The sequence below is a fragment of the Watersipora subatra genome, chromosome 3 (assembly GCF_963576615.1).
Source record: "Watersipora subatra chromosome 3, tzWatSuba1.1, whole genome shotgun sequence".
Classification (NCBI taxonomy): Eukaryota; Metazoa; Bryozoa; class Gymnolaemata; order Cheilostomatida; family Watersiporidae; genus Watersipora; species Watersipora subatra.
This window is the reverse complement of record NC_088710.1, coordinates 48,728,898-48,755,796: the sequence shown is the minus strand read 5'-3', so window position 1 is coordinate 48,755,796 and position 26,899 is coordinate 48,728,898. Positions and strand designations below refer to the sequence as shown.

Below are 26,899 nucleotides of genomic sequence, written 5' to 3'. Positions count from 1 at the left end.
GTATATCATTGATCTAGCTAACATAATAATGTTGGAACTGAACGATCATAAAATACTGGAACACCTAAAAATATTGAAATACATTTTCTATTTGTAAGTTCAGAACTACCAAAAAGCAAATCCTCTGCACCCATTTAAGAACTCTTCCTCTGCAATATTTTAAAACAACTAAAACTACACCTACAATCCTCTGACCAATAATACCATTCACTATCTAGCTTTACCTATTTTAACATTTGTATATTATACACTGTTTTCCTAACTAGAAATTGGTTGTCATAGATACGCATAAGTATTTTCGCAGACCTTTCATTTGTCCACTTTTTGTTTAAACAATACTCATATCAATCCTCAAGCTTGCTTTTTACATATTTTATCCTTTCGTGGAATTTGAACAAGAAATAATATGGAAATTGCAAGAGTCAGGTTATTCTTATTATTATAAGCATATAGGGAACAGAGCACTAAATCTAAATGTCACATTTGCTTCAGCACTTGCCATGCACATTATTTTGCTTAATGAGAGTATAAAAAACTCAAGGTCAAGTAGCTAGCAGATTGGTTTTAGACATCACTGATATTAGTTTTCTTCTGCTTTGTAAATACTTTTTTACCACATGCTTTAATAGTCGAATTAGATTTAGTGCTTGCTGATCCTCTACTGGATCTGCATTTTTTGGTGGATTTGGTAAGCTTTGCAATTGGTTCACTGCTAGTATCGCTTAAAATTAGACAGTCTAAGCTGTTTTGCCCACCTTGTTTGTAAGGCCTGTGGTCTCTAACAAGAGGGTATTGGTAACAGAATAGCACAAAGCATATGCGCATACATTATTTAAACAGATTCAGCTGTATCTTTCTTTGTAAGTTTTAATTATAGGATTTTATAATGTTATAATAAGTTATTCATAATATTGTCTACAGTGACAATTTCATTTTGGTGCTATTGAATTAATATAAACACCAATAACAGTTTACTAATGGCCGGCCTCAGACTTACTTGTAAATGCAAACCGATATAACACTATCTAATAGCTCTAAATGTGTTACATATATGCAATTTATGTTTTAATGTAAAATTGCTAAGGTTCTCAAGGAGACATGGTGAGGTTGGCCTACCGATTGTTACAACGAAAAGTGCCGGAATATTGGAAACGGCACTTAGATAGAGCGATGAATCTATCAGCCAAGCCAGCAAGATATGTCCGTAAGTACTTTAGTTTGAAGAGTGTGTCAAGTTTAGGTTGATGCAGGCCTTTTGTTTGTTATATTTGAGAGATTTCTACATAATATATAAAATATAGAGACTCTTGTACATATGAATTGTATTTTGTTGGATCAGCTATTCTTTACTATGCATTCTAATTACTTGAAATACTAAAAAGTTTGAAGTTATTGCCTATTGCAGCTCTGCGTGGTTGGGTTGGTGAGGACAAAAGGTTAAACTGGATGTACACACAGGATAAACCTAGCACAATGGAAAACCAAATAGAAAATCGTAAGACACATCATGAAGTTGAGCTCATAGAACCTATCGAGGAGTGGACGATTCAACGTGGCGATCGGGTATACATTATGAGGCAGTGGTAGATAGTGTCTGTCGCTAAGCAATGCTACCTAACAAAAATATTTATCATAGAGCATTCTTAGATTACTAGGAAACAATAATCACAATTCTTATTAATTATGCTCCATGTTATCTAGTGGTGAAGGTTGTTTGTTTCTTATTAATTGTGCTCCATGTTATCTAGTGGTGAAGGTTGTATGCTACAGGCTTGTATAGAACCTAGAATATTGTTGTATAAAATATTCGCTTAAAAAGGATTGAAATGATTTCATGGTTACTTATTGGATATTTGTGATGTACATTCTTCTTATTTTGGCACTGTAATAGAACTAAATTTTATTGATCTTAGGTCGGTATTCAATATAGTTGTGCTGACATATGACAGCCGTTTTGATCATAAGATTTCATGTTGATATTATTTTCTATGCTTTTGATTAAGGCATCCATATTTTAGGTGCTCTTAAAATCAGACTAAGACAGGCGGTACTGATGGGTGTGTCAATATCAATTTATTACAAGTTTAACCAATTACTAAGATTATTGATCTGCCATATATACACCACAGGTTGAGATATTGGTTGGCAGAGACAAAGGAAAGCATGGCATAGTTAGAGACATCGTTTATCAGAGAAACTGGGTGTTTGTGGAAGATCTTAATTTGGTAAGGCTGTGGTTAAAGTTTTAGAGATGTCCTTTTGACATCTCTAAAACTTTAACCCTAAGAACATTCAGCTTATGAAAATAAAATAAACTGCTCCTGTTTAGGGCATCTAGCTGACATGAGCAGTCAACCATGTAAATTTTTAGGTTAGCCCTTAACGGGTGGCTAAACAGTTGAACCATAGAATGTCCTAATATTTTAGGCGTTAATGATTGTTATACTAGGTTTTGAAGTGTCTCTTACAAAGTTTGGACAGCTTGTAAAAGTTGTTTTTTCTGTTTTGTATAAGTTTCGATACCCTCAGTCTAATGTTTAAGTATGGCATATAAAATTTTACTATTGGAAACTAAATAATTGTTTATTTTGGTTAGTCAACTATTTTTGTGTATTTCAGTCTTAGCTTATTTCTTGTGATAAAGTATCTCAGAGAAAATTGTCCAATATGGGTGGTGAACATCCGTATTTATCTCGGCTGAGACTTTTTTCTTTCGTCTACTTTTATTGATTATTCTCCTTGCTTAATGGTTATGGTCATTATATTTTCCTTTTGCGGTAAAGGCTGATATACATACTCGTCGTACAAGTTTACGGCGAGCTGTAAGTTTTCCACCACGACAACACGCAATTGTTAATTCAACAATTCCGCATCTGATGTCCTCATTAATAACATTAGCAGCTGCTTGAGAAAGCCCTATAGTATCTATCCTCTTACATTAATATAGATATTTTTGCTTTCATTTGTGGGTTTTATAAAATAAGAGTAATAACATTACAGCAATACACCTTCAGGAAGGAGATAGGACAACTGATTGCCCAAGAGATGCCTTTAGATGTTTCCTCTGAAGTTGCTCTGGTCGACCCACGCACGGGGTGAGTGTTTTCATCAAACTGTTCAAAACTCGGCCATTGACAGCAGCAACAGTGACTTCAGATTGGCCATTAGCTATTCTACTAAAGCGTAGAGTTGGTAACATTTACATCATCTGTTCATTCATTCATTTTACCTCACGACATAAACCTTAGAGAAGTGCCAATAAGTGAAATGTCTCTCCATGCTAGAATTGCTAATACTACAACTACAGTATAAGGCTGGATAAAATAGTTGGGATGCAATTGTTCAATAGGATAGTTCAGACTAAATTTTTTACATCCAGATGCTATGGATATTTATATGTCAATGAAATGCCTAGATTCTACGGAATCCAACAAATTTAATTTTAAAAACAAATTTTATCTCCTCTCTGTTTAGTGGGCAATTTTCATTGTAACTCAAATGTTAAGAGGATTGCCAAAAGCCACTCGCTTGAGACCACCAAATACATAGTGAAACTAATTTTCTTGCACCATTGGCTCTTTTCAGGGCCACCATATTACAAAGAGGTGTTTCAGTTTTCCTAAAAAATATCAAGGAAATTCAGATTGCAGAAGTGTTTTTATTGAAAATGTGACAATTAGTGATGCTTGTAGATATGCTGCCTTAAATGGTGACCAAAAAATGAGAAAATTAAACTCGTTAGATTATCAACAGTAGAAGGAACTAGAATATATTTAGTCTAGCGGTAAAAACTTGCAAGATATTTACGTCTAAAGCTGAAAAACCAATCATCGCTGATTGCGGCCAAACTATTTTGTATGGCGCTATATTTCATTCTATAACATGTCTACACAACGTTTAGAATATAAAATTCTGCGTATTTTTTGTATTTAGTTGCCAATTGTTAATTTTTACAATAGCTACCGGTAGAATGCTTCTCTTTTGTACACTTCCCAAGTTCTATGGTTTAGCTCATGGCAAATACTGTAGAGATTGATATAATGTGCGATAATGTGTATTATAACAAATGCTATCGGTAATATAACTACACTATTTGTCATGTTTCGAGTAAATAATGTTGTTTCATGCCATGAATAAATTGTCTATTGATCAACATTTCTTGCTATAGAATATGCATGCCAATACATACATTACATAGATCTATACATTCAGTACATGCATAAACATACATACATGTATATGGAAATCAATGTAAAATACGTGACTGCATATACATGTATGCATATTATGGAGTTGGCTATAGCGAGCGTGGCTATATTCAACATGTTGTTCATTCCACTGAAGCTTCACCTAACCAGGTTTCGCAATTATTTTCTTGCCATTCACAAATAGTTCAATCATAAAAAACTTAAAATAATCGAAATCAAACGAGTTTATATTCCAAAAGTTTTTTCAGTCTTATCCACATACAGACTCTTTACAACTCCCCATATGCATGTTTTGGTGATCACCGGTTATTTCTGTTGTTCAGCTCTAGCCTTGTTTGAGTATTCATAATAATTCTTACAATTATGCTCTTTGGCTATATTGATCACAGGATAAATCTTTTTTTCATTGTTTTTAGCAAAGCTGCCACCAAAGCGGAATGGAGATACACAGAGACAGGAAAGAAGATACGAGTCTTGTTTCCATCAGGAGTGATTTTAACTCCAGAAAAAATGTTTGAAGAATTAGCTGATGGGGTGTGCCCCCAAACCTATATAGGTAGGAGCATCAATAATGGGTGAATACTCATTTGTTTACACCCATAGGTGAGCTGAGTGATATTATCATGAACCGGTGCTTTACTACATGCCATGCGGTGAAGCAATACCATGTTCCTCGAATCAAAATCTTCAGTGCACAGCACTTCCATGAACTTATACAATCTAAAGATGTTTCTAGGTCATTTGAGATCAGATATCTAAGTGAAATTTTATTTTTACATCATTTTTTTCATGCTATCTGCTGGTAATGCCTCCGCTGTTGAGTGCATCCAAGTCACATCGGCCTACCCTCAAAGCCATTAGTTGTCCTTAATTTTGTAAACTTATTATATTATTTTGGCATGAAAGCTACTATAACGATCTTAATATCAGTGTTTGTTTGTCGTTTGTATGTTCAGTTATAACCATTGAAAACTAGAAACAAAAAAATTTGTTTTGAACTGGATTTGAACTCAGAACCTCTAGGTCTGCAGACAGACATGCTAAACTACTACGCTACATTGTCATACTACGAACAAATTGTGCCCATACATACGCAGCATTTTCGAAAATACTATTGCCCAGCTTGATATTACGTGTAACATTACCTCTCATGTCATTAGTGTGATAGTGCTTCACGGCTCTTATTATAGTAAAGATTTCGACTAGCTCAATTTACTCAGTTTCATTGGGTAATTATTTTTTTACTCAAAGCCGGGCATTCGCCTAGTATCTAGTATATATTCAAGCTTTAGAAATACCGATTAATGACTACACACTCCTTGTTATGATCCTTGTTGTGGTCTGTAATTGATAACTTTGACTAAGGTTTTGAATAGGAGTAAATGCTAACGTGATGTGCATGAGTGATAAATTACAAAGTTTTGTTAAAATGCCAGTTATATTCTTGTAGCAAATCCGCAAACTGACACAACAGAGAAGCAATTAGAAAGGACGACATACGAGGCAAACCTAAAGACTTTTGAGGAAGATGTGATGGACAATATGGACATAGTAGAAACTAGAACAAGAGGCAAAACCTACTGGTACTGAGACCGTCATCACCTTTATAACTTTTGCTTTTATATATTCAGTTCTTGCACCTGTACAGAAACCAATAAAGAATATTCTGTAAATAATCAACTGTCACTGAAGTATTCTAGCGGAAAATGGACCCTCTGTCACTAAGCATCCCACATCAATAATATGCTCTTCTTGGGTTGTTCTACAATAGATTAAAACAGTCTCCAGGAAGCTGAACAAATTTTTTGGCTTAACACAAAAGCTAGACAACATGATACAAAAGTGTTTATAAAACATCCACAGTTTTAGAGAAACTAAAACCTTTTTCTTAAAAACGATGACTGCCATGGACATAATCTAAACAAAATTGGCTTAGCAAACAAACCTTAATACTTTGTCATGACATTTGATATACTATATTGAGAAATATACAGTATATATATACATATATACAGAGAAATAATGACATTAATATAAATGTTGAACTGATTATACACGTTTCTGAAAAAGAGGGCAATACTCCATAAATTCATGTTTTTAAAAAGATTTTGAGGCTACCGATAAAAGCTTACTGTACCACCACTCTCTAATCCAATTGTTTGAAAAACTGAACCAATGTCAATTTAGCTCACCAGTGGATTGGGTCTAAATCTATATGCCAACATCATTCTCTTCCGATACGCCTCAAATTCGTCATCCTCAGCTGTGAGGTTGTGAGGCTTGTCCACACCCACCCCAGCACCATCTAAACTAGTCTGCCCTCTATAATACATCACACAAGTGTTATGTAATAAAGTCAGAGCATAAGAATTCACACCCTAAATTCACAGCAGTTCTACTTTCATATAGCCGAATGACACAGACTTATTTTACATGTAATCAATGTCAGAATTGAAATTTGCTTGAGTACTCTGAATAACTGAGTTATCGAAGAGCGTGGTGGAAAAGTTTCATGGCCAAGTGAAAGGACTGCAAGCTGTTAATACATTACTCTCAAATGTAAACAAAACATTAAAGATACTATGAAACATAATAATTTTAATGTAAATCATAGCAACACAGATACCACAAAAATGCTAATATCCAATAGTGTACTTTGTAACACAAATTACAATCGTTCTACACATTTACAAGGATTAATAACATTGCTTTGGTAAAACTCATGCTAAAAATGATATTATTTTTGGTTGGCACATTTTAAAAACGCGTAGCAAATTGCAGCATGATGAGGTCAACTATATGACAGTCAAAACGAGTGTGACATCGAAAAGACACCGCTTTCTAACATGAAATAGACGTATACTTCTAGGAGGTAAAAGCAGTGACAAGTTGACTTACTTGTTAACAGGTGCAGTAATGCCCTGTTGCTTTGGTCCAAGACCAGAACCCTCCTCCCAACCCATGCCCATCAGCATCTTGTACCCGATATTCTCACAGGTGATTTTGAACTCTTTGTAATCGGACAGATCCGGCTCTCTACCTTCCTTGAGCGCCTGCAACATTTATGGTGATACTTCTAGTCTGAACCTCAAGGTTTTCTATTAACTTTCTGTACTACATTTGTTACAAGTCAGAAACTCATAATAATAATGAGTTCACTAAACACGAATGAGTAATATGTATAATTGTATAAACAGATGCTCTGCTGTCCAATTTATAAGTGACAAGACAAGCAGAATTACCCATACCATGAGCAATACATCATGTACAACGTAACTTCGTAGTAAACAAAGATTTGCTCAGAGCTGCGTATTTATGAATTTAAACTAGACAAGATGTCACTTTGACTGTAGAAACAAGAATTAATCATCCAAAGTAATTACAGTCAAACCCTTGCGATCACCTCTATACAGGAAGCTTCTAAGATATGATAATGATGAGATGATTACTATATTATTATATGATTATGATAAAATTTAAGCAAATATTCCATTCAATACCCATGTTAAATTATAAAACTTAATTTTCTCAAAACATTGATGTTTTACAAGGAAATGTAAAAAGCTGGTAACATTGAAAACAAATTATAACAAAGAATAGAAGCTAAGTTAATTTAAGTTAGAACAAATTACGATGTGTTCCTCCATCACTTATGACCATCTCTACCTGTAAACATATGCATCACTAATTATTTGTTGCCCCTTGCATGTCTCTTAAAGGTTGACTTGCAACAAAATTCACATTACAGTTATTTGGTATCAAAAGATTCACCATGTCTTACTCTGTTGTGTTGTAGGTGCAAAATATGTGGAAAGGTGATGACAAGCTCCTAAAAGCTAAAAAACGAACAGAAAATCGCAGCCACACGAGACCGCCGTAGTTTGGATTTCCTTTCCAAAACGACTCAAATGTGATGTAGTTGTGAGAGATGGTTTCTGTTTACACTTTCATGCAACCTTATTCGTCGAAATGTTTTCACAAATATACTTCACGCATTCAATAAAACTATGTCTATTGTTCTTGCGCGTCTATTCTATCGTCATTGTAATGCTGTCACTTTTAGCACTGATATCTTATAACTTACCATAAAAAATCGTTAAACTTTTTAACCTTAGCTCGAAGGAGTACATATCATTGTCTGATAATCATGACGAGCCTGTTGGTCACCTGTAATAATCGAAAAGGGCTGCAAAAATTATTTGCGAAGTATTGGGTCACATGATCAGATTACGGCTTGACGATTGAATAACGCCGAAACAAAACTGTAAGGTAGCGAGCATCTATATTTGATACGGGGTCTTCAGTGAAACCCGAAGTGTTTGTCATAAACTAGTGCTACGCTAAGTTTTTATTGAGCTTTTTATTGGCCTTTCAATTGACGCGAGAGCAGCACGTGACAAAACAATAACCAAATTTCGTGGCTACGTCAGAGAAATAAAGAGATTCCAATCTACGACGGCTTTTCGTTTTTGAACTTTTAAGAGCTTGTAATCACCTTTCCACATATTTGGCACCTACAACACAACAGAGTAAGACATGGTGAATCTTTTGATACCAAATAACTGTAATGTGAATTTTGTTGCAAGTCAACCTTTAATGTAAACTTACACGAACACTTTTTTCGATTATTATTACTCTAGTTATTTTTTATATAATTTACTCGCATGTTTGCATATAAAGCATTGGTTTTAATGCTATGCATGATTGTCTGCATACTGAAATTTTAGATTGTGGAACAAATTACAGTGTGTTCTTATAGAATATTTAGTTTCAACTAAGTAAACATATCTAGGCATGAATTGACTTCTTATGTAGAGGTTTGACTGTAATGACAAACATAATGCGGAGAGAATAGGATTCGGTAAACCATTAGCAAGAAAGGTGGTGGCCCTGACACCATTTCCTTCTACATGTCCATCTGCAGCAATAGGTTGGATTGCAACCCTCCAGTGTTCGCTCACAAGACTTGAATGTCAAGGTCCGGACCCAGAAGTATGAAATGGGAAAAAAATTACTACGAAATCTGTAGCTAAAAATATTCTAGCATTGTTGTGTGAGGTCAACACAGAGCTTTTTTACATTTGTGTTACGAAACATAGTTTCATTGAACGAATTGAAACTGTAATGTCGTAAGGTATCTTTTCCTAATAAATGCACAAGTTTGCAGCCTTAATTTAGGCAAGATTTGCTTCTCACCTCTGGACTCATGAAGAATCAATAGTTACTGAACCCCCCACTTTCTATGGTGCCCCTGGATTATACAAAATACTTTTTGGCTTTGAGCCTAATTGGAAGATAACGAATAATAAATGATGCGGGAACACTCATCATAACAACACATATATAGTAGGACAACTACCAATGTGGCATACAACTTCGGTCTTAGTGTAAGTACCGTATCCAACCATCACCAACCTGGTAAGTCTCCATAAACTTTGCCAATTCATCTGGAGGAAGAAAGTCTCCCATGTGATGCTTTCCTCGATTCTGTTTAGTCAACTCATCCGCCCAGTCTCTGGTAGCTGCCATCTCTCGTTTTCTCAATTTATGCTCCCACGTACCACCTGAAAAGGTAAATAACTTAATAGCCCGAGTGACTCGGAATGCATATGGTGTGGGAGCATTGTACAACCCAACAAACTTGATAGCCCGAGTGACTCAGAATGCATGAAGTGTGAGAGCATTGGACAACCCAACCCCATTGGGTATTAAAAGGTAACGACTGACACTGATGACCATCCTATGCAGCATACCTTGGTGTATATAATTCAAGTCATTTTTATTGCACGCTAGCTAATGGAATATCTTAGAGATCTACACAGATGAGTTTTGCTGAGAATAATTATAAAATCAGACAGCGACTATCTACAGTAGCGGAGCAAATAAACATAACATACAAAGCCTGATATAGTGCATGCACCAAAGTATCCAAACTACAAGCAACATTAGCAAAGCCACATTAATAAATATAAAATACGCTTATGTTTGTTCTACAGAAAACCTAATTTTAGACACCAATAGGAGGAAGCAATGGTAAATATATGGAATAAAACAAGACAAAAAACTTCACATGTGACTCTCAAGTAAATGTGCCCTACTACGTAATGTAAGTTTTATCATCTAGAAACGACTTCCATCATAGATGCATGGTCAAATGTAGCTGGTGCATATATGACCAATTCTTATCCACAAAGCATTCTGGGAATATTAAGAGGTTATAATGATCACCTTCGGTATCCTCATCAGAGTCATAAGCGTACATCCCTTTAGCCGGTTTACCGCTGTTGAGAGCTTTTTCCAAGTCTTGTTGAGCCTGCTTCTTCTTTGTGATCATATCATACATTTCATTCATCTGGAATTCATTCAGCATTCTTACACTATGTCACACTCGAAAATTACTTGTCACACTAAGCTGAAATTTCTTATGAGGAAAAGATTAATTGGAGATGCCTTAACAAGCTCATACCTCAGGGTAGGGGGCTACAGCATAGACTATATGAGCAGACATAAATGTTAATGAAAAACAATTTAACCGAAAGCTCTATGTTTGCAAGGATTGCTACAACAACAAAATTATAGCAACAACGTTAAACCAGACTGGTGCAACAGAATATTTTTCTCACTTGTCGTTGATACTCGAGCTGTTTCTTCTGCTCTTCAGAAAGCTCACCGCCCGTCACTTGCCTAGCAAGTGCTGCCTCATGTGAAATTACTGGAGCGGCTGGAATGGCAGCTATAAGAATAAAAAATGATAATAAGAAAAAAAGCCTCAAATAGCTTCATGACATTAGAATCGGAAACAATCGAAAACAGTTTTTGGGGATTTCAAATGAGCCTTGGGTCTCACAAGTCTTTTTGGAGACCCAAAAACTATGTTTCGAAGAAACTAAATAACATTCTAAATTAAAACAAGACCAAAGAGTGGACTGTCAATGCACAATGGCAAACGTAGCCATTTGAAATTAATCTATTTAGATACTTCCTTTGCATGTAAAAACCATCATCAAACTGGAGCAAGTATTGCTATGAAAATACATTGTATATCATTTAATTAATTCAAAAGCAGGAAAAAAATGAATGAACAATACTTAGGTAGTTACAAGCATTAAAATAAAGTTTTTATGTAAAACTATGCAAAAAAAACTAGAGGAACAAACTCGAATATATGTAAGAAACCAAAAATAATGATGAATACAAAGAGTTTTCAGAGTTACAAAGGTATTCAGTTTATTTTTACAGTGAAAACAAGCCAATTAAGGGATGGATACAGTGAAAACAAGCCAATTAAGGGGTGGATACATTGAAAACAAGCCAATTAAGGAATGAACTAGGTAATACAGAAGAGTTAAGGGATGTAGGTAGATATGGTGATAGAGATATTAGTTAGTCTAACCTAAACACATGATCTCCAAATTAACATAGCTTATTTGCATACGCTTTGTGTTCACATTCGATAGTTTTTATAATTTATTTCGAATTATTATGCCCAGTTTCTCTAATTTCAAGCGTTTCAGACTTCTTTCGAATTGCAACACGGTCAATATACTCTTTGAGATCCCTACAAAACATATTGTAATTTTTAATGAATTGATCGAAACGTAACTGTTCATGCTTATATACAGTTTCTTGCTTTACGTAAGGGACAACATTGGCTTCTTCCTTTTTCCATCATGCCACTTGCACTAGTCTACTTGGGATCTATAAAGTTCAAAAGAAAACCCTGCTTCATATTTTTTGAAAAATATAAAACTAGAATATGTGAAGAATTGAGTACATAATTATCCATTTTCAAAGCTGCAGTCTTGAGAAACTGCTTATGTCATGTTGCAAATTGCTTTCTATGTTGAGACAAACATTGGCTCAAGTATTGCACTGCATGTTGAAGGATTCCTACGTTAAGGTGATCATAAGTCAGGCTACCGACGAAATAAAACCAGGTTTATGTATTGCTAAAATGCTAATTTAAAATAAAACAAACCTATCGGAGGAGCGGGTGCAACCGTTGGTGATGGACCCCACCGACTTTTTTTAGCTGCAGCTGCTATCTGCGCCGTTTGCTGCCTTATTTTTTCCTGAAAGGCTTTCAGCTCAGCTGCAGGATCCTTGACAGCGGCAGCATCCGCTGACCTTTTTTTAGCAGACTAAAAATATCACCACAACAAAAACAAAGATATTCCACATCGCACAGGAGATGAAACCATCAATAATAGTCTAAACGTTAGTTTTACCCTTTTCTGTGCTCTCTTCTGCTCATCCTTCTCATCATCACTCTCGGCATCAGCATCCTCTTCCTGTTCAAGCTTCAGTCTTTCTTGTGCCAGCCGTTCTCGCTCTGCCTTTTCCATCTCTTCCCGTCTAATTCGTTCTGCTTCGGCGCGTTTTGCATGCTTCCGCTTCACTTGTCGAATATAATAACGGCCACCTTCCGTCTGGGGTTCTCGAAGAAACCTACAGAGAAACGATTGGTAGACGCAATGATGAGGAGATATAGTCAGAATGACGGAGGAATAGAGCAAACTAGGGTTACTACTCACCACGAATGAACGTGTTCGTATCACCTGATGTATGGTAACTCACCGAAGACTGCCATTAGACAAGCTCTGAGCTTTAATTTTCATTTCCTCTGTTGGACCACCATTGACGACCTGCTCAGCAATCTGGTCTATCAATGTTTGCTCGTCCTCTGTTAAGGAAACTATCAACACCCTCGTCAGTATCGCCGTAACAAGCGGCTATAATGGTCGGACAACTAACATGGCATGTGTAACACAGACACCAGAAGTCGAAAGCTATTTTTTGCTGAAGTTAGATTTTTGAGGAAATAAAAAAGCTTCTACTGGAATACATCAACGCTGTTTGGTGCCGAGTTATATTTTACAATTTAAGGAATAAACATTGTTATCGTCAGACAGTATGATAAGTATAATAATTAATATCGTAACTACATATGATATTAGCTAAATTAAACATACCAATAAAACATGTTTATATGGTTCATGACTAGCATCCACTTCACACATACCCTTGCAGTTGTCAGACCAATAGTTTAAAAAATTATCTAACCATGTTTTAGAGTTCAAAAGCTGCACTGGACGGTCAAGTCGTAACGCTCAACTAACTTCATCAAAAAGATAGGTGTGCTAAATGCATTTCAAACAAAATACTTACGATCGTAATCGAGATCAAAGACTTCTGTCATTTGTGTTGATGGTTTCTGCCTTTTTGGAGTCATAAGGAAACGTGCCTGCAGTGAGCTGTAACAAGAAGCAGATAGTTCATGTTGAAAACAATACAGAGGAACGAAACAGGATCAATATTAGTTATCAAGTACCATACTTTTCGGACTATAAACCGCACCCCTATATGAGCCGCATCTGCTTTATTTTCCAAAAACAATAATAAAACAAACAATACATAGGCCGCACCTTTGTATAGGCCGCAGAACTCAAGACGGTGCTTTTTAACACGGCAGCAACTTTCCGGTTCAAAACGAAACAGTGCCTGGCGGCACTGTTTCGTATTAACCAACGCTTTTTAACCGCTTTTTAAGTGTCTAACGGAACAGTACCGTTAGGCATTGTTTCGCTTTTTCTTTCACCGCTAGAGGCGCACTAACCGGAGATTCTGGTTAGTGCGCCCTAGCTGTGAAAGAAAAAGCCACAGAATAGCCGCACACTTATATAAGCCGCATGGCTCAAATAATCAGAAAAAAGTAGCAGCTAATAGTCCGAAAAGTACGGTAGATAAATTGTATCGAGTATACGGAAGCATAGCTTCTGCCTTTGGAGTTTGCTTTCTGCCTTTTGTATCAAATTACAAATACATTAGCGAGAAAAACATATTGAGGGTTTTAACAAGCATAAAATACTAGTGAAAGGTGACTATGGCTGCACATATGAAAACTTAGAACGTTACAACATGCGAAATAAGTGGACATTTTTGTACAGCGCAAAGAGTCTGGAATTTAAGTACCAAAAGTTATTGAGAACTATAAACTTACTGCTTAGCTTTCATATTGAGTCTATCCTTTGGTTCTGTTTTCACAGTTGCTACAAGACACAAATCTATACTTCAAGAGATAGTCTATTGCTGCAAGACACAAATCTATACCTCAAGAGATAGTCTATTGCTGCAAGACACAAATCTATACTTCAAGAGATAGTCTATTGCTGCAAGACACAAATCTATACTTCAAGAGATAGTCTATTGCTGCAAGACACATAATATATGAAAAGTAGCATGTTGACACAAGACACAGAAACTATTCGTCAAAAGGTAGGCCTCTCCCTACAAGAAACACAATCTATACCCAAAGATATTGCCTGCTATGTCAGTTATACATAGAAAAGATAACTCTTGATAGAAAAGTAAAACCCATTTCACAAACTTTGCTACCAGATATCTTTACTAGGTTACATCTTTTATTTCGATATCAACAATTGAAAACATTTTTAAATGAACCATTTTTAAACCGAAAGGAAGCCAATCATGATGTGTGTTACAAGGGTGTTAGAGTGATAACATTGTTATAGCCAAATAATTTCTGCAGTGTTAAATAAGCCAAATTCCCCAACCAAACATAAGTAATGCTATATTACAGTTGATGATTGACAAGTTTCATAAACTTGTAATACTTTCCATCTGAGGCAAATGTATGTAATGACATTTTTGCATATAAAAAGTACTCGTAGTTAACTCCATTTTGTACAAAATAAAAAAATCTACAATAACCCAGCATCATCAGCCAGTGTCCCTGATGACTTCAGCAAATCACATAAATAAAATAGTAGTATCCAAAAAGAGGAAGAATGGCTAGATGATACAAACAAGGAGATAGTTGAAAGATGTAATTTAAATTCAATCGTAAACAATACTTCTACATAGCTATAAACCTCTGGTGCTACTGAAATGACATACAATTTTAAGGGTGTTCATAGGTTAGCCAGAGATTAATGCTTTACCAGTTACATAAATAATTCACAGGCATTATTATGCAATGTAGCATTGATTGTTACGACACCTGAAGATAACAAGCAACCAAACAAATTAACTACTGTTGCGCTCCACTTTATATTTCATATATATTATATTTCAAGGTAAAGATTGCTTATATAACATTCAATAATCAAATGTTCTGCAAATACATTGAAACTTGGTCAGCACTCAAAATCTAATGGTGTGCGCGAGAGGATAACTCTTCATAATTGCGACAAAATTCCTCTGCAAATCATTTGCACTAGTGCTGGGCACGAGTACTTCTTGGCCAACGGGTTTAGACCGCCCCCTTCTGTTCGGGTTTTTCGAGTATCGGGTAGCTAGTAGTACCAGGCTCGGTTATTTCTTTGCCTACAGGTTTTTCGGGTATCGGGTCTGTTGATATGGATTTTATGTTTAAATTTTCTAAACAGACATATCTTCAAATTTACAAAGCAATTATATTTCTTTTTAATTTATTTATTATTTTTCAGTTTTTATCGACTGACATTCGTACTCGCAGTGTTAACAGTCAAGATAGTCTGGAGGCCACAGGGCATTTTCATGTCAACAGGTAGCAGAAGATAGGGTCTATGGTAGCTTAATACTTTAGCATGTTTTTAACCTAGTCATTATTAACCCAGTCTCCTACTGCTATTTTAGTTGATAAGCTAGGAGTAATTGCTTATTAAACGTAGAGTAGTAATACAAAAATAAAAGATCTTTCTTACGGTGTGTGCAATCAGTCTAACCAGCTAATCAGAGCCGTAGACCTACATTTACGTCATGCTGTAGTACGGGGCTATTAAGTTACCCCGATAGCAATTAGGTTTGTAGTATGTCTCCGGTCAGCCGAGCGACTCGTCAGCGTTGGTAGTAACCATCGAAAACTGTAATTAACTATTTATACCGATTTCCCAAGCTATCTATGATGGATTGTATAATTCACTATAATCAAATACCACAGTCTAACGGATAGAGAATTGTTTAACCAACTAAAACGCTCAACACTGCATCTTTATGGCCAGCCTCATTCTACAAGTTTAGCCGATGCCAGATACAGGTTGTTCTCACCAAGGGCATCTTATGAGAAAACCCTTCCACCAAGAGGCTTCTCTCTGTCAGCATTTAATGAGGATCAATTACCAAGCAGCAATATGGCAGTGGACAGTTCAGCCATTAATCATGCCACCAGATCCCACAAACCCTGGCTAGAGTAAAGACGATGATGGGAATTCTGTGCAATGCTTTCCTAATGAGCACAGAGCTATTCCCAGGCAGTTTGTCTAATGGACCAGTTGCCCATGCAAAAAGAGTTTGTACAAGTCTATGTGGTTGTGTAGACTGCATCAATTGAACGATCGAGGGGATTGAGGATGGTAATCAGATAGAGAGTGATGATGAGCTTCAAGATCATAATTATGTAATAGTTTTATTAAATACTTTGCGATATGCTTTCTAGAATCAATTGAAAGTTTTCGATGTATCATGATAAACAGACTGTGCACCTAGGTAAACATGCTATACCATACAATAATCATACAATGTACCGAGATACACATACAAAGTTCTATAATATTAATTAATCATTCAGAAAGTTAGTTGTCATCGCACATACTGCAGAATTTTGCATGTAAACGCCAGTTAAATAAAAAGTAAATAACATGTACCAATGGAAAGTACTAAAAGAAACATAATAAACATTTTATGCTTGTCACATGTTGTTCAGCAATGTAATAATTTCATTAAAAAAATTAAACATTATTCGTTAGTTGGTCTGCGTCACAACCAGTGTATCCAATGAGGTATACAGTATAGCCTGTCAATCAGTAGCTGTACAAGTCCTATTGTAAAAAGTATGAAGAGGGTTCCTGGCAGACCAGTGGCTAAGATGACGGCGAGAAATGTCTGTCATATTGAGTCCCTGGCGGCTGACTACAAAGTAAAGAATCATATCCATTACAGACAATGAGTTCAAAATACAAAATGATCATATAGACATATAAGAGCTTATGTTTATGGTGCAATAAGTATACATCATAACCTATCAGAAAAACTGATCTATCAAAGCATGTAGCTATAAATTTAAAACTTTCTTAAAAATAGGAAAAGGTACAGGACTGATTTGGATATGTAGGCAATATGCATAGCCCTACATGACAAAAAAAGATAGATACCCTTTGGCTCTTGCCACAACAATATTTAGTTAACACATATGTCACATACTTCTGCAAGGTAATAATTGATATGTGAGCACTATAACAATACAATATAATGCAATAAATTAAAATACAATGAAATATGTATCAATAAATAATATTGCACAACATAATGCAACACATAAATCCTATAACACAATTCAATGCAACGCAGTTCAATACAATACAGTTATTATAATACGATACACAAGAATAAAATGTAATAACACAATAATACAGTAACTGCATGACACAATATAATAATTTAAAACTAACCAAACCATCAGTCAAATAATAATCATACAACTGCATGAAGGTACTACACTCTGTGTTGAAATTGGTTTGACGTTTCTAAAAGCGTTACAGTCTCCAATTTTATAAATAGGCAAGCTAAATCTTAATAATGATGAGCAGAGACATGCTATATAACAAATAATCCAATATTACTGGTTTATTACAAAAATATACAATAGGTATTCTATTTGTGAAGCCCAATAATATAAGTCTAGCTAATACATGTTATGTAGTGCTGCTGTCTTAGCCTAAACAAATTAAACAAGTTGCATTAAGCCATTGATTGTATGAAACATGGAGTGTCTAAAGACACAGCAACAATACATATGGCAGAGAGTAATTTATTGTATAGTTTATAACCAATATGTAAAATATGGACTGAGAAGTTTGACAATGACTCATTATGATCAACACCTATCACTCATTGATCCAGCGACTATAAGAAACACCAACAAAAAATACTCAAGCAAGAAGCAGCTTTGTTTTAGAAAATGCATAATTAGGTGAAGGAAACACAAGATTTTCAATGAAGCGATGCATTTAATCTTTGATTGATGAATCGTTATATTATTAATCGAAGTATTAAGTAAATGAGTTTGCTATGATCTTACCTTAATTTTATTCAGGGGTTTGAGATTCTTTGCAACTTGAGAAGCTCTTTGCTATTCCACTCACTGACAATCTTCGTCAAGCATTCAGTGTGGTATTTCCATAAGACAAACACTGCGAGTAATGATGACTTTAATTGGTTTGCTATGGACCTCTCTGACTTTTTGTAGATGGTGCTCCAAATCTCATAAAAACTTTACATTATCGGCTTTTTTTGTTAGTAAGGCTTGTTGGCTTAGTAAAACTTGGTTATAATGAATTATGTAATCTATAATAGCTAGTTGTGGTAATCAGTTTAAACAGAGTTATTAAATTTTCACTGCTACTACCAACGCTGATGGCAGTTTCTAACAAGGCAATAGCGGAAACAGACTAAGGACCTATGTATTATTGGTGAAAGCGAAGACGCGCCGTATTAAAAAAGGCATAGATTTGTTTACAAAGCTGATTTGGCTAATTGCGCAAATTAAATTTGATTTATGTATTTCTACTCACCTTTTAATGACAAGTAATCACTGCTTGACAACAATATCTCTGGTAGGTATAGTAAATAAGGTATGCAATGCTTTATTTCATCTATTAAATTAAAGACTCGTTATACTCCATTGTCATGCCTCCTTAGCAAAAAATGACACAGAGATGTCCTGTGGCCCCAGACTAAGAGCGCGGGGCGCAATAGACCGAGTTTTTGTTCACACTACCCGACGGATCTGTGTACCAAAACTCGAAAGTCAAAACCCGAACCCGTAAGACCAGACTACCCGAAATCTCTATTACCCGATACTCGAGAGAAGATAAACCCGCGAGTTCAACGAGTATTACTACCGGTGCCCAGCACTAATTTGCACTGCTCAGTCTTATGAAGGAACTGTTTTTCAACAGCAAAATAAAAAGTGACACTTTTACAATAACTACTTTTTACAAAAGCGCACAGCTTCAATTTTAAATAGTGGATTGGAACAATTAACAATATGCAGGGGTGACAACGCGAGTATGGAAATCTATGATTATTATTCGTTGTGTGGTTTTATGAAAACCCAAAAAAAGGTGTCAAGATTATTTTATTTCAAGATTTTTCCTATCTATTGATCACTACAAAAGAGGGAATTCTCCCTTTGACTTTGTTTCAGCAAAAATTACATGTACACAACATAAAATCTAATAGGGTTCTAGTTGCATCAACAACCAACACACCATTGTTTACATTGGTACTCTTCAAGGAAGACATACCAACATGTCTAAGCCAGTGATGTTAGATTGACGAGATAACCATTAGCATGAGCTGTAATTACTAGTACACCTACGATACACGCATATCGAACACTGTAAATATTTGGTGTTCATATAAACAGAGAATGAAGTTTTGCCAACACTGTTATTGCTCCAACTAGACCAGACATGGCATCAAGTGTGATAATAGCAATAGACAAAGCGCTACAACCTCAGCTGACCAAAGTGAAGAACTAGGTACTAACAAACCAATCTATTCATCACCAACTACTTTTACGAGATCTCAATTTTTTTTCTCAAACAATCAATCTATGTGACACAAAATTCTGTCTGTTACAGTGACAGCATAAACTCACTTGAAGGAGTGCTTTGTTGCTGAGTTTTTTTGAACTGTTCTAGGAACGAGCCGTCATTTTTGAGATTGACTGGGAGAGGTGCAGTAGGTGGAGGTGGAGGCGCTGAGGCATGGGCAGTATTAAGAGTTGCTGTAAAAAGCATAAACCGAGTCGCCTACCAGTTTCTGCCATTTGCTAACGATAGAAAAGGTATGAAACTTGTTCAGTACACGCTTGGTTCATTGGACACCTGTTTGGTGGATGGGTCACTAATATATCGCAAACAATTCTCCCTTACCATCGATGATACACAAAACAAAGTGTGTCTTAATATATCTTAACTCACATTAGCAAGATGAAAAACTGACTTCTTTGCTAATCATTTGTTCTGTTGTTTGAACGCAGATGTCTGTTGACTTATCGTCAGTCGTCTACTTGTCTGTCGTCTGCTTGTCCGTCGTCTATTTGTCCGTCATCTATTTGTCCGTCATCTATTAGTCTGCCGTCTATTTTTTTGTCGTCTATTTGTTCTGTTGTTCATTTGTCTGTCGTCTATTTGTCTGTCGTCTATTTGTCTGTCATTTATATGTCTGTCGTCTATTTGTTCTGTCATCTATTTGTTCTGTCATCTATTTGTCTGTCATCTATTTGTCTGTCATCTATTTTTTCTGTAATCTATTTGTCTGTCATATATTTGTTCTGTCGTTTATTTGTTCTGTAATCTATTTGTCTGTCATCCATTGGTTCTGTCGTCTATTTGCACTGTCATTTATTTGTTCTGTAATCTATTTGTCTGTCATCCATTTGTTCTGTCGTCTATTTGTCTGTCATCTATTTGTCTGTAATCTATTTGTCTGTAATCTATTTGTCTGTCATCTATTTGTTCTGTCGTCTATTTGTCTGTCATCTATTTGTCTGTCATCTATTTGTTCTGTCGTCTATTTGTCTGTCATCTATTTGATCTGTAATCTATTTGTCTGTCATCTATTTGTCTGTCATCTATTAGTCTGTCATCTATTTGTCTGTCATCTATTTGTCTGTCATCTATTTGATCTGTAATCTATTTGTCTGTCATCTATTTGATCTGTAATCTATTTGTCTGTCGTCTATTTGTTCTGTCGTTTATTTGTTCTGTCGTTTATTTGTTCTGTAATCTATTTGTGTCATCCATTGGTTCTGTCGTCTATTTGTCTGTCATCTATTTGTCTGTCATCTATTAGTCTGTCATCTATTTGTCTGTCATCTATTTGTCTGTCATCTATTTGTCTGTCATCTATTTGTCTGTCATCTATTTGTCTGTCATCTATTAGTCTGTCATCTATTTGTTCTGTTGATTAAAAAATAGCTCAGTATCAATGTTTAGCGAATGAGTGGCAAGTTTCTTTCAAACTATATTTACACACATGCAGCCACTCCTGACTGTCAGCTGCTTTAAATAGGAGCTTCGACATGAGATAGGCAGAAAGCATGTAAAATCTTTATAAAATAACCAAATTCGCACCAATGCAGCTCAGAAGATGCTATTCTCACATCAACAGCTACCCTGACTAACAATTAGTTGGGATTACAGCACCCAAAAACTGATGAGTCTTGACCTGTCACAATAAAATTACTGCTCTGACTATTTCCCCCTACATTCTATCAGTCAATCAAGAGGCTGTTAAAATCAAAATTAGAATGGAATTTAAAAAAATGATAACCCGCTTGAGTGGAAATGAGAAAGATTATGAAAATTGAGGTTGCGAATTGTACTATTCTCACTAAAATTTAAACTAAATTACATGTAATGTTTCCATTTAAATATAGATTTGCAATTTTATGATAAACACCAACTAAATAGCTAAATATAATTTGAGAAATAACAACATAAATGAGTGATTGATAGCTGATGTACAAAAACTACTCAACCATATTGCAACCAGCTACAATACTTTTGCTAAAAAACCTTTAATCTATCTAGTCAGGTAATCCTCTTCCGTTAATTTTATGATGCTGTCAAAATATTTTTAATCACCGTGTTATCTATGACTCAGGCAATGATGATACATCAATGGATTAGTCATGGAACAATCTCATCTCCTTTTGAGCAATACAACACTTTATGTTTCAGATCTGTTGATGTGCAGCAAGTACAGTATTACTGATTCTACAGCTTGACCAATGGTGTGAAAGAAAAACTTATAATTAAGACTGGACCACTCTAACATACATGTACCAGTGCTTCAAAAACATGCTAACTGGTGTGTAGCAGTGTGTAGCATAAGTTTGTAATCTAAGCTGGCGATGCAATGTTTAATTGTTTTCAGAAGTTCCCAGTAAATGCTCTTACTGAATTTCACTTTTATGTTCGACAGCTTTAAACTCGGAATTTAAACCATAACTGTCACGTACAACTTTTATCGTATTCACTAGGTAAATCAGACACGCCGATTCCGATTTTGTAATAATGGGTTTTAAGAAACCCATATCTATCATTCTAGATCGGAATAAACATCCCTAACTTCCATTCCTAAAAAGCTAGGCTACGTCAAACATTTATGGGCGGAGCTTGTTATGCCGATTGTGCTGTTTTCGAGACGGATATTGAAACGCTTTAAAAAAGCCTTCATAACTGAAGGTTAGTGGACCAACCTTTATTGTGATTACAAAATCGGAATCAGCGTGTTTGATTTACCTAGAAAATACGATAAAAGTTGTACGTGACAGTTATGATTTAAAAATATAGTTAATAGACAAAGTTTTTGGCATAAACTACAAAAACTATCATAAAGAATATGTTGATGCAATCAATGCAATGCCTCTTGTTTAATGAGAAAGTTTCTACAGACTCATTTGACTGGGAATTTCCCCACTAATCCATAACAATTTAAGCTCAAATTATGAGCCAATATATGCATCACGAGAGAAGACAACTTTAAGACTCATATTTGTAAAACCTGTAACTGTGAAAGTAAACTATCGGTAATAATGTACTAAACATTGAAAACTTCCAAAAGTTACACAACTATTTTGGATGAATTTAAAATTGTTGATTTTTGTATATGTGATCAGAAATGCTGTTGTAGATAGAACGAGCCTAGTCAGATGACTGACAATTATACCTCAGTCATCTGCGGCCAAAGAAGCCAGCCACAGCTAGTCAACATTTAAAAACGGGTTATGTTCTGAAAAGTTCGAACTAATTCTATACATATAGACTATTTACACTGTACTTCTTCCCTTTTTTCTACTTTCTGTTGGCTTGTTCAATAATAAATTGTAGCTTTTAATAAATACACTAACTTTTCCGTTTAGCTTTTCCGCCCACGCGAGCGTGTAAACAAATGCTAGGCTACCATAGAGTACATTGCAGCAGATGTCAAGTATGTACCTATTCTTTATGCTAATTTTATTGACGTTTCTCTTTTCGTGTAACATTTGTATGTACTATAAGTCCTTTTTATATCGCTACAACTGCAGCAGATATTAATTAGCTCAACAACCGCAGTATCTATATTTGATACTGGGTCCTCGGTAAAACCCAAAGTGTTTGTCATAAACTAGTACTACGATAAGTTTTATATTGAGCTTTGTATTGGCCTTCAATTCACGTGAGAGCATACCTGACAAGACGATAACCAAATTTCGTGGTTACGACATCGAAATAAAGAGATTCTAATCGACGGCGGCTTTTCATTTTTGAGCTTTTAAGAGCTTGTAATCACATTTCCACATATTTGGCATTTACAACACAAGAGTAAGACATGGTGAATCTTTTGATACCAAATAACTGTAATGTGAATTTTGTTGCAAGTCAACCTTTAAGCATAATTTTGACCATTCTCACAATTTTTAAATGGCAACATATCTCCGAGACATCGTTAAGCGAGCCCATTGTTAGGTGAGGACTACGTGCACAGCACAAATAATACTATATTTAGTTTGAAAAATAACAATTTACAATTTAAAAATCATGTCCAAATAAAAGTTGTCTATCATTTACTGCAAACGCATGGCTATAAATAGTGATCTATTTATGACAACTACGTATAATAAAGACTACAGACGGTTCCCAACCTACGAACGCGTTACGTTCCAAACCATTGTTCGTAAGGTGAATTTGTTCGTAAGTCGCTTCAGTGCTATATTTTGTATTATAATTTATGTTTAAAGCCTATATAAGTATATTGAAGGTTTATATAAGTATGTTTAAGGCTTGTATAATTAACCTGTATTGGTTTGTACTGAAAATTTTTTAAAATAAAATGGAAATAATACTTTGGTGGACGCCGGGCCATGACACTGCGTTTCTTATTTATTGTCCTTTCTATTATACTGTTGTTTTAATAGTTATGCTATCACTTATCGTTGTTGTCTTATTTTTTGTATGTGTTGTCCGTTTATTATATCGTTGTTTCACTCGTTATGCTATTGTTATATCTGATATACCGTCATAACACTATCACTTATCGTCACTTAGATTGTTGTCATACCAACGCGCTAGCGGTCCTATTCATTCACCTTGTTAGCCGGTGTTCTTACCGTTTGCCGTTAGCCGGAACGGTTGATATTATTGTATATAAATGAGTGCGCGCATTTAGTTGAGCAGATAGCCATATGCTCCTCGGCTGGTGAAATTTCCTTCGCTAATTAAAAGCTGAATGAAACTACAGGCACTTTCTTATCTTTATTTATTAGTAGAGATCTTGCCAAGTAAAGGCCGGCAAATCTCTTTACAATACGTATGTAAAGTTCAAACAAAGTTCAAACAAATAATTCGAAAGTTAATCGAGTTACGAACAACGTACATGCGTTCGTATGTACCGTTGTTCGTAACTCGAATGTTCGTAAGTAGGGAACCGTCTGTACACACGGTCATATGTAAAATCAACCATCCTATGTCTATGCATACCTGTCTTGTTTGGTTGACTTTTTTGTGCCTCTTGCATTCGCTTAAACTGCTCCAAAAAAGAGCCATCATTCTTCAGTGATATCGGGAGTTGTCCTCCAGCGTTACTAAAAAGTGAATAATGATTGCATAACAATAACATTCAAACTCCAACATACCTATAACGGAGTGCAAAAGTTTTAAAGATAAAAGCAAAAATATACCGTAAGTTAAGTAAAATCAGACCTCAACCTTAACGCTCATACATAACTGCACTCGACAATGCTGCAAATCTAACATTTAAAATGAAATTTAAAAAGTTACAAATGAAAAAAGGGTAGTGGAACGTGAGCTCATGTACAAACTGTTAGTTGAATTTATACCTTTGTTGTGAAGACATAGTTCTTGTCAATATCAGCACTAAACATCCGATGACAACAAACCCAACGGATTCCGGTCAGCATGTAATAGGTGAGTTCTGACCAGAGACTGTAAAATTAAGAAACAATGCATTAAGGATTGCTTATTTATAGACTAAGCAAAACTGATACGAATATGCATGAGACACTCACAATAAAACATAACTGCAACTAAGAGAACAAGGAGTTTTATCATTTTAAGACCTACCACCAGTCTACCACCAGACTATTGGAGGACACTAAACAGTGATAGTTTGGTGGAACAGTGAGTTCAATGTGCAATCTTTTGCTGGGTTAATATTTTGTAATTGCTAGGGAATACTGGCCTTGATAAAAATCATCTAAAACACTTGACTATAGCTCAAAAGCTGATACCTTACATACTTCTACCCAGCTGTAAGAGCAAAAGCTACAAAATGGTTTTGTAAAAGACTAACCAGTGCCGAAATCTCTAAACCACCGATTGATAGTAACATGCTCTGCCTACTGACCCATCTTTAGCCCGAAGAACTTCCTTGTAACATTAATATGATCTTTACATTGGCTAGTAAACTAGATATTGGCACTACAATATGAAAGTTACTATCGATTATTTAAACATTCCTATGGCTACGAAAAGTAGATATAAGCAACCACTGAAAATTACACAAAATTTAAATCTGAAATAGACACTGTAATAACAACAGATAGTAACATTTTGGCTGTTTGAACATTTGCTTGTTTAAAACATATTAGGCCTATGTTTCGTTAGGTTGCCAAATTAACAATTTTTTTTGCTCTTTGATCCAGCACTTTGAGTTGCTGAAAGAATAGCAGCTTTGGTCCAATTTTTATAACATAATTTTATTACACAAGGTCTCCAATGTCATGCACTTCACACAATAAAGGAATAAATTATTCAGTATTCAGTTGGCACAGCGGTTCAAAGCAATATAAGATGGCCCAATCAGTTAAATACCACAAGTTTGAAACTTACACATGACGAGACATAATGACACTAATATTGAAATTTAAGTATGCTGAAAATGCAAAACATTTTTGACAAGAATTACAATCAGAAACGATAAGCCATACTTTTGTTGTAATATCAACAATATTTTCATTTCAATTGCCAGATAAAGCTTAAAAATGTGACAAAATACTTTGGCTCCTATAGATTATAGAGGCTGATTAGAGTAAAAAACGATCGACTTTAAAGGAAAGCCTAGCCTACACATCATACCAACGATAGTTTAACAAACTGTAAGAATGCAAGAAACCAAAAAACCTTGTCTACATGATGCGCAGATTGAAGATGTTAATATAGCATAAACGATTTTAAACAAACTAAAACTGCTCATTTAACGTCGTGTAACAAATACACGGATATATTACAAAAAACCACACGTTTAATACGTAACCTCAATACAACTGATAGATGACGTTTTTAGTACTACCAAGATGATTGCAAACTGCATTCAGTGAATATCAAATCCAAATATCATATTGTAGATTGGGTTATAATTTGTGTCATTACGTTGTTGCGATATGACAGGTTAGAAATGACAAATAATCTTTATTCTGAATTATCGACTTCAAGTGATTCTGTTTAAAAATAGTCTACTTCATTATCTAAGTACTGTAAAAAGTCGAATGTAAAATATGTTATTGAAAGATAGTTTTGCAAAGTTATTTACGCGTAGTGTGAAATATTGAACACCGAACAGAAGATAATGGTTAAATGCGGTAAGGCGATTTTCAGCATCTTCCACTAGGACCTTGACAT

General features: G+C 35.2%; 2 protein-coding genes across 2 annotated transcripts; one reads left to right on the top strand and one right to left on the bottom strand.

Annotated features, from left to right (window-relative positions):
- Positions 1 to 1,088: 1,088 nt before the first annotated feature.
- LOC137389610 (large ribosomal subunit protein uL24m-like) lies at positions 1,089 to 5,940 on the top strand. The gene is made up of 6 exons (XM_068075669.1): positions 1,089 to 1,204; positions 1,406 to 1,563; positions 2,130 to 2,225; positions 3,001 to 3,095; positions 4,625 to 4,764; positions 5,659 to 5,940. Exons 1-6 carry the CDS (start codon positions 1,099 to 1,101, stop codon positions 5,796 to 5,798), a joined length of 735 nt encoding a protein of 244 aa, XP_067931770.1. The 5' UTR covers positions 1,089 to 1,098; the 3' UTR covers positions 5,799 to 5,940.
- On the bottom strand, positions 5,803 to 25,206 carry LOC137389609 (SURP and G-patch domain-containing protein 1-like). Its single transcript, XM_068075668.1, has 14 exons — positions 25,099 to 25,206; positions 24,740 to 24,843; positions 19,870 to 19,998; positions 14,209 to 14,257; positions 13,377 to 13,462; positions 12,786 to 12,903; positions 12,437 to 12,656; positions 12,187 to 12,349; positions 10,832 to 10,941; positions 10,437 to 10,560; positions 9,624 to 9,772; positions 7,107 to 7,261; positions 6,401 to 6,530; positions 5,803 to 5,970 (listed from the first exon to the last, which is right to left on the bottom strand). The coding sequence occupies exons 1-14, from the start codon at positions 25,113 to 25,115 to the stop codon at positions 5,944 to 5,946; spliced, it is 1,581 nt and encodes a 526-aa protein (XP_067931769.1). The 5' UTR covers positions 25,116 to 25,206; the 3' UTR covers positions 5,803 to 5,943.
- Between the last annotated feature and the right edge of the window lie 1,693 nt (positions 25,207 to 26,899).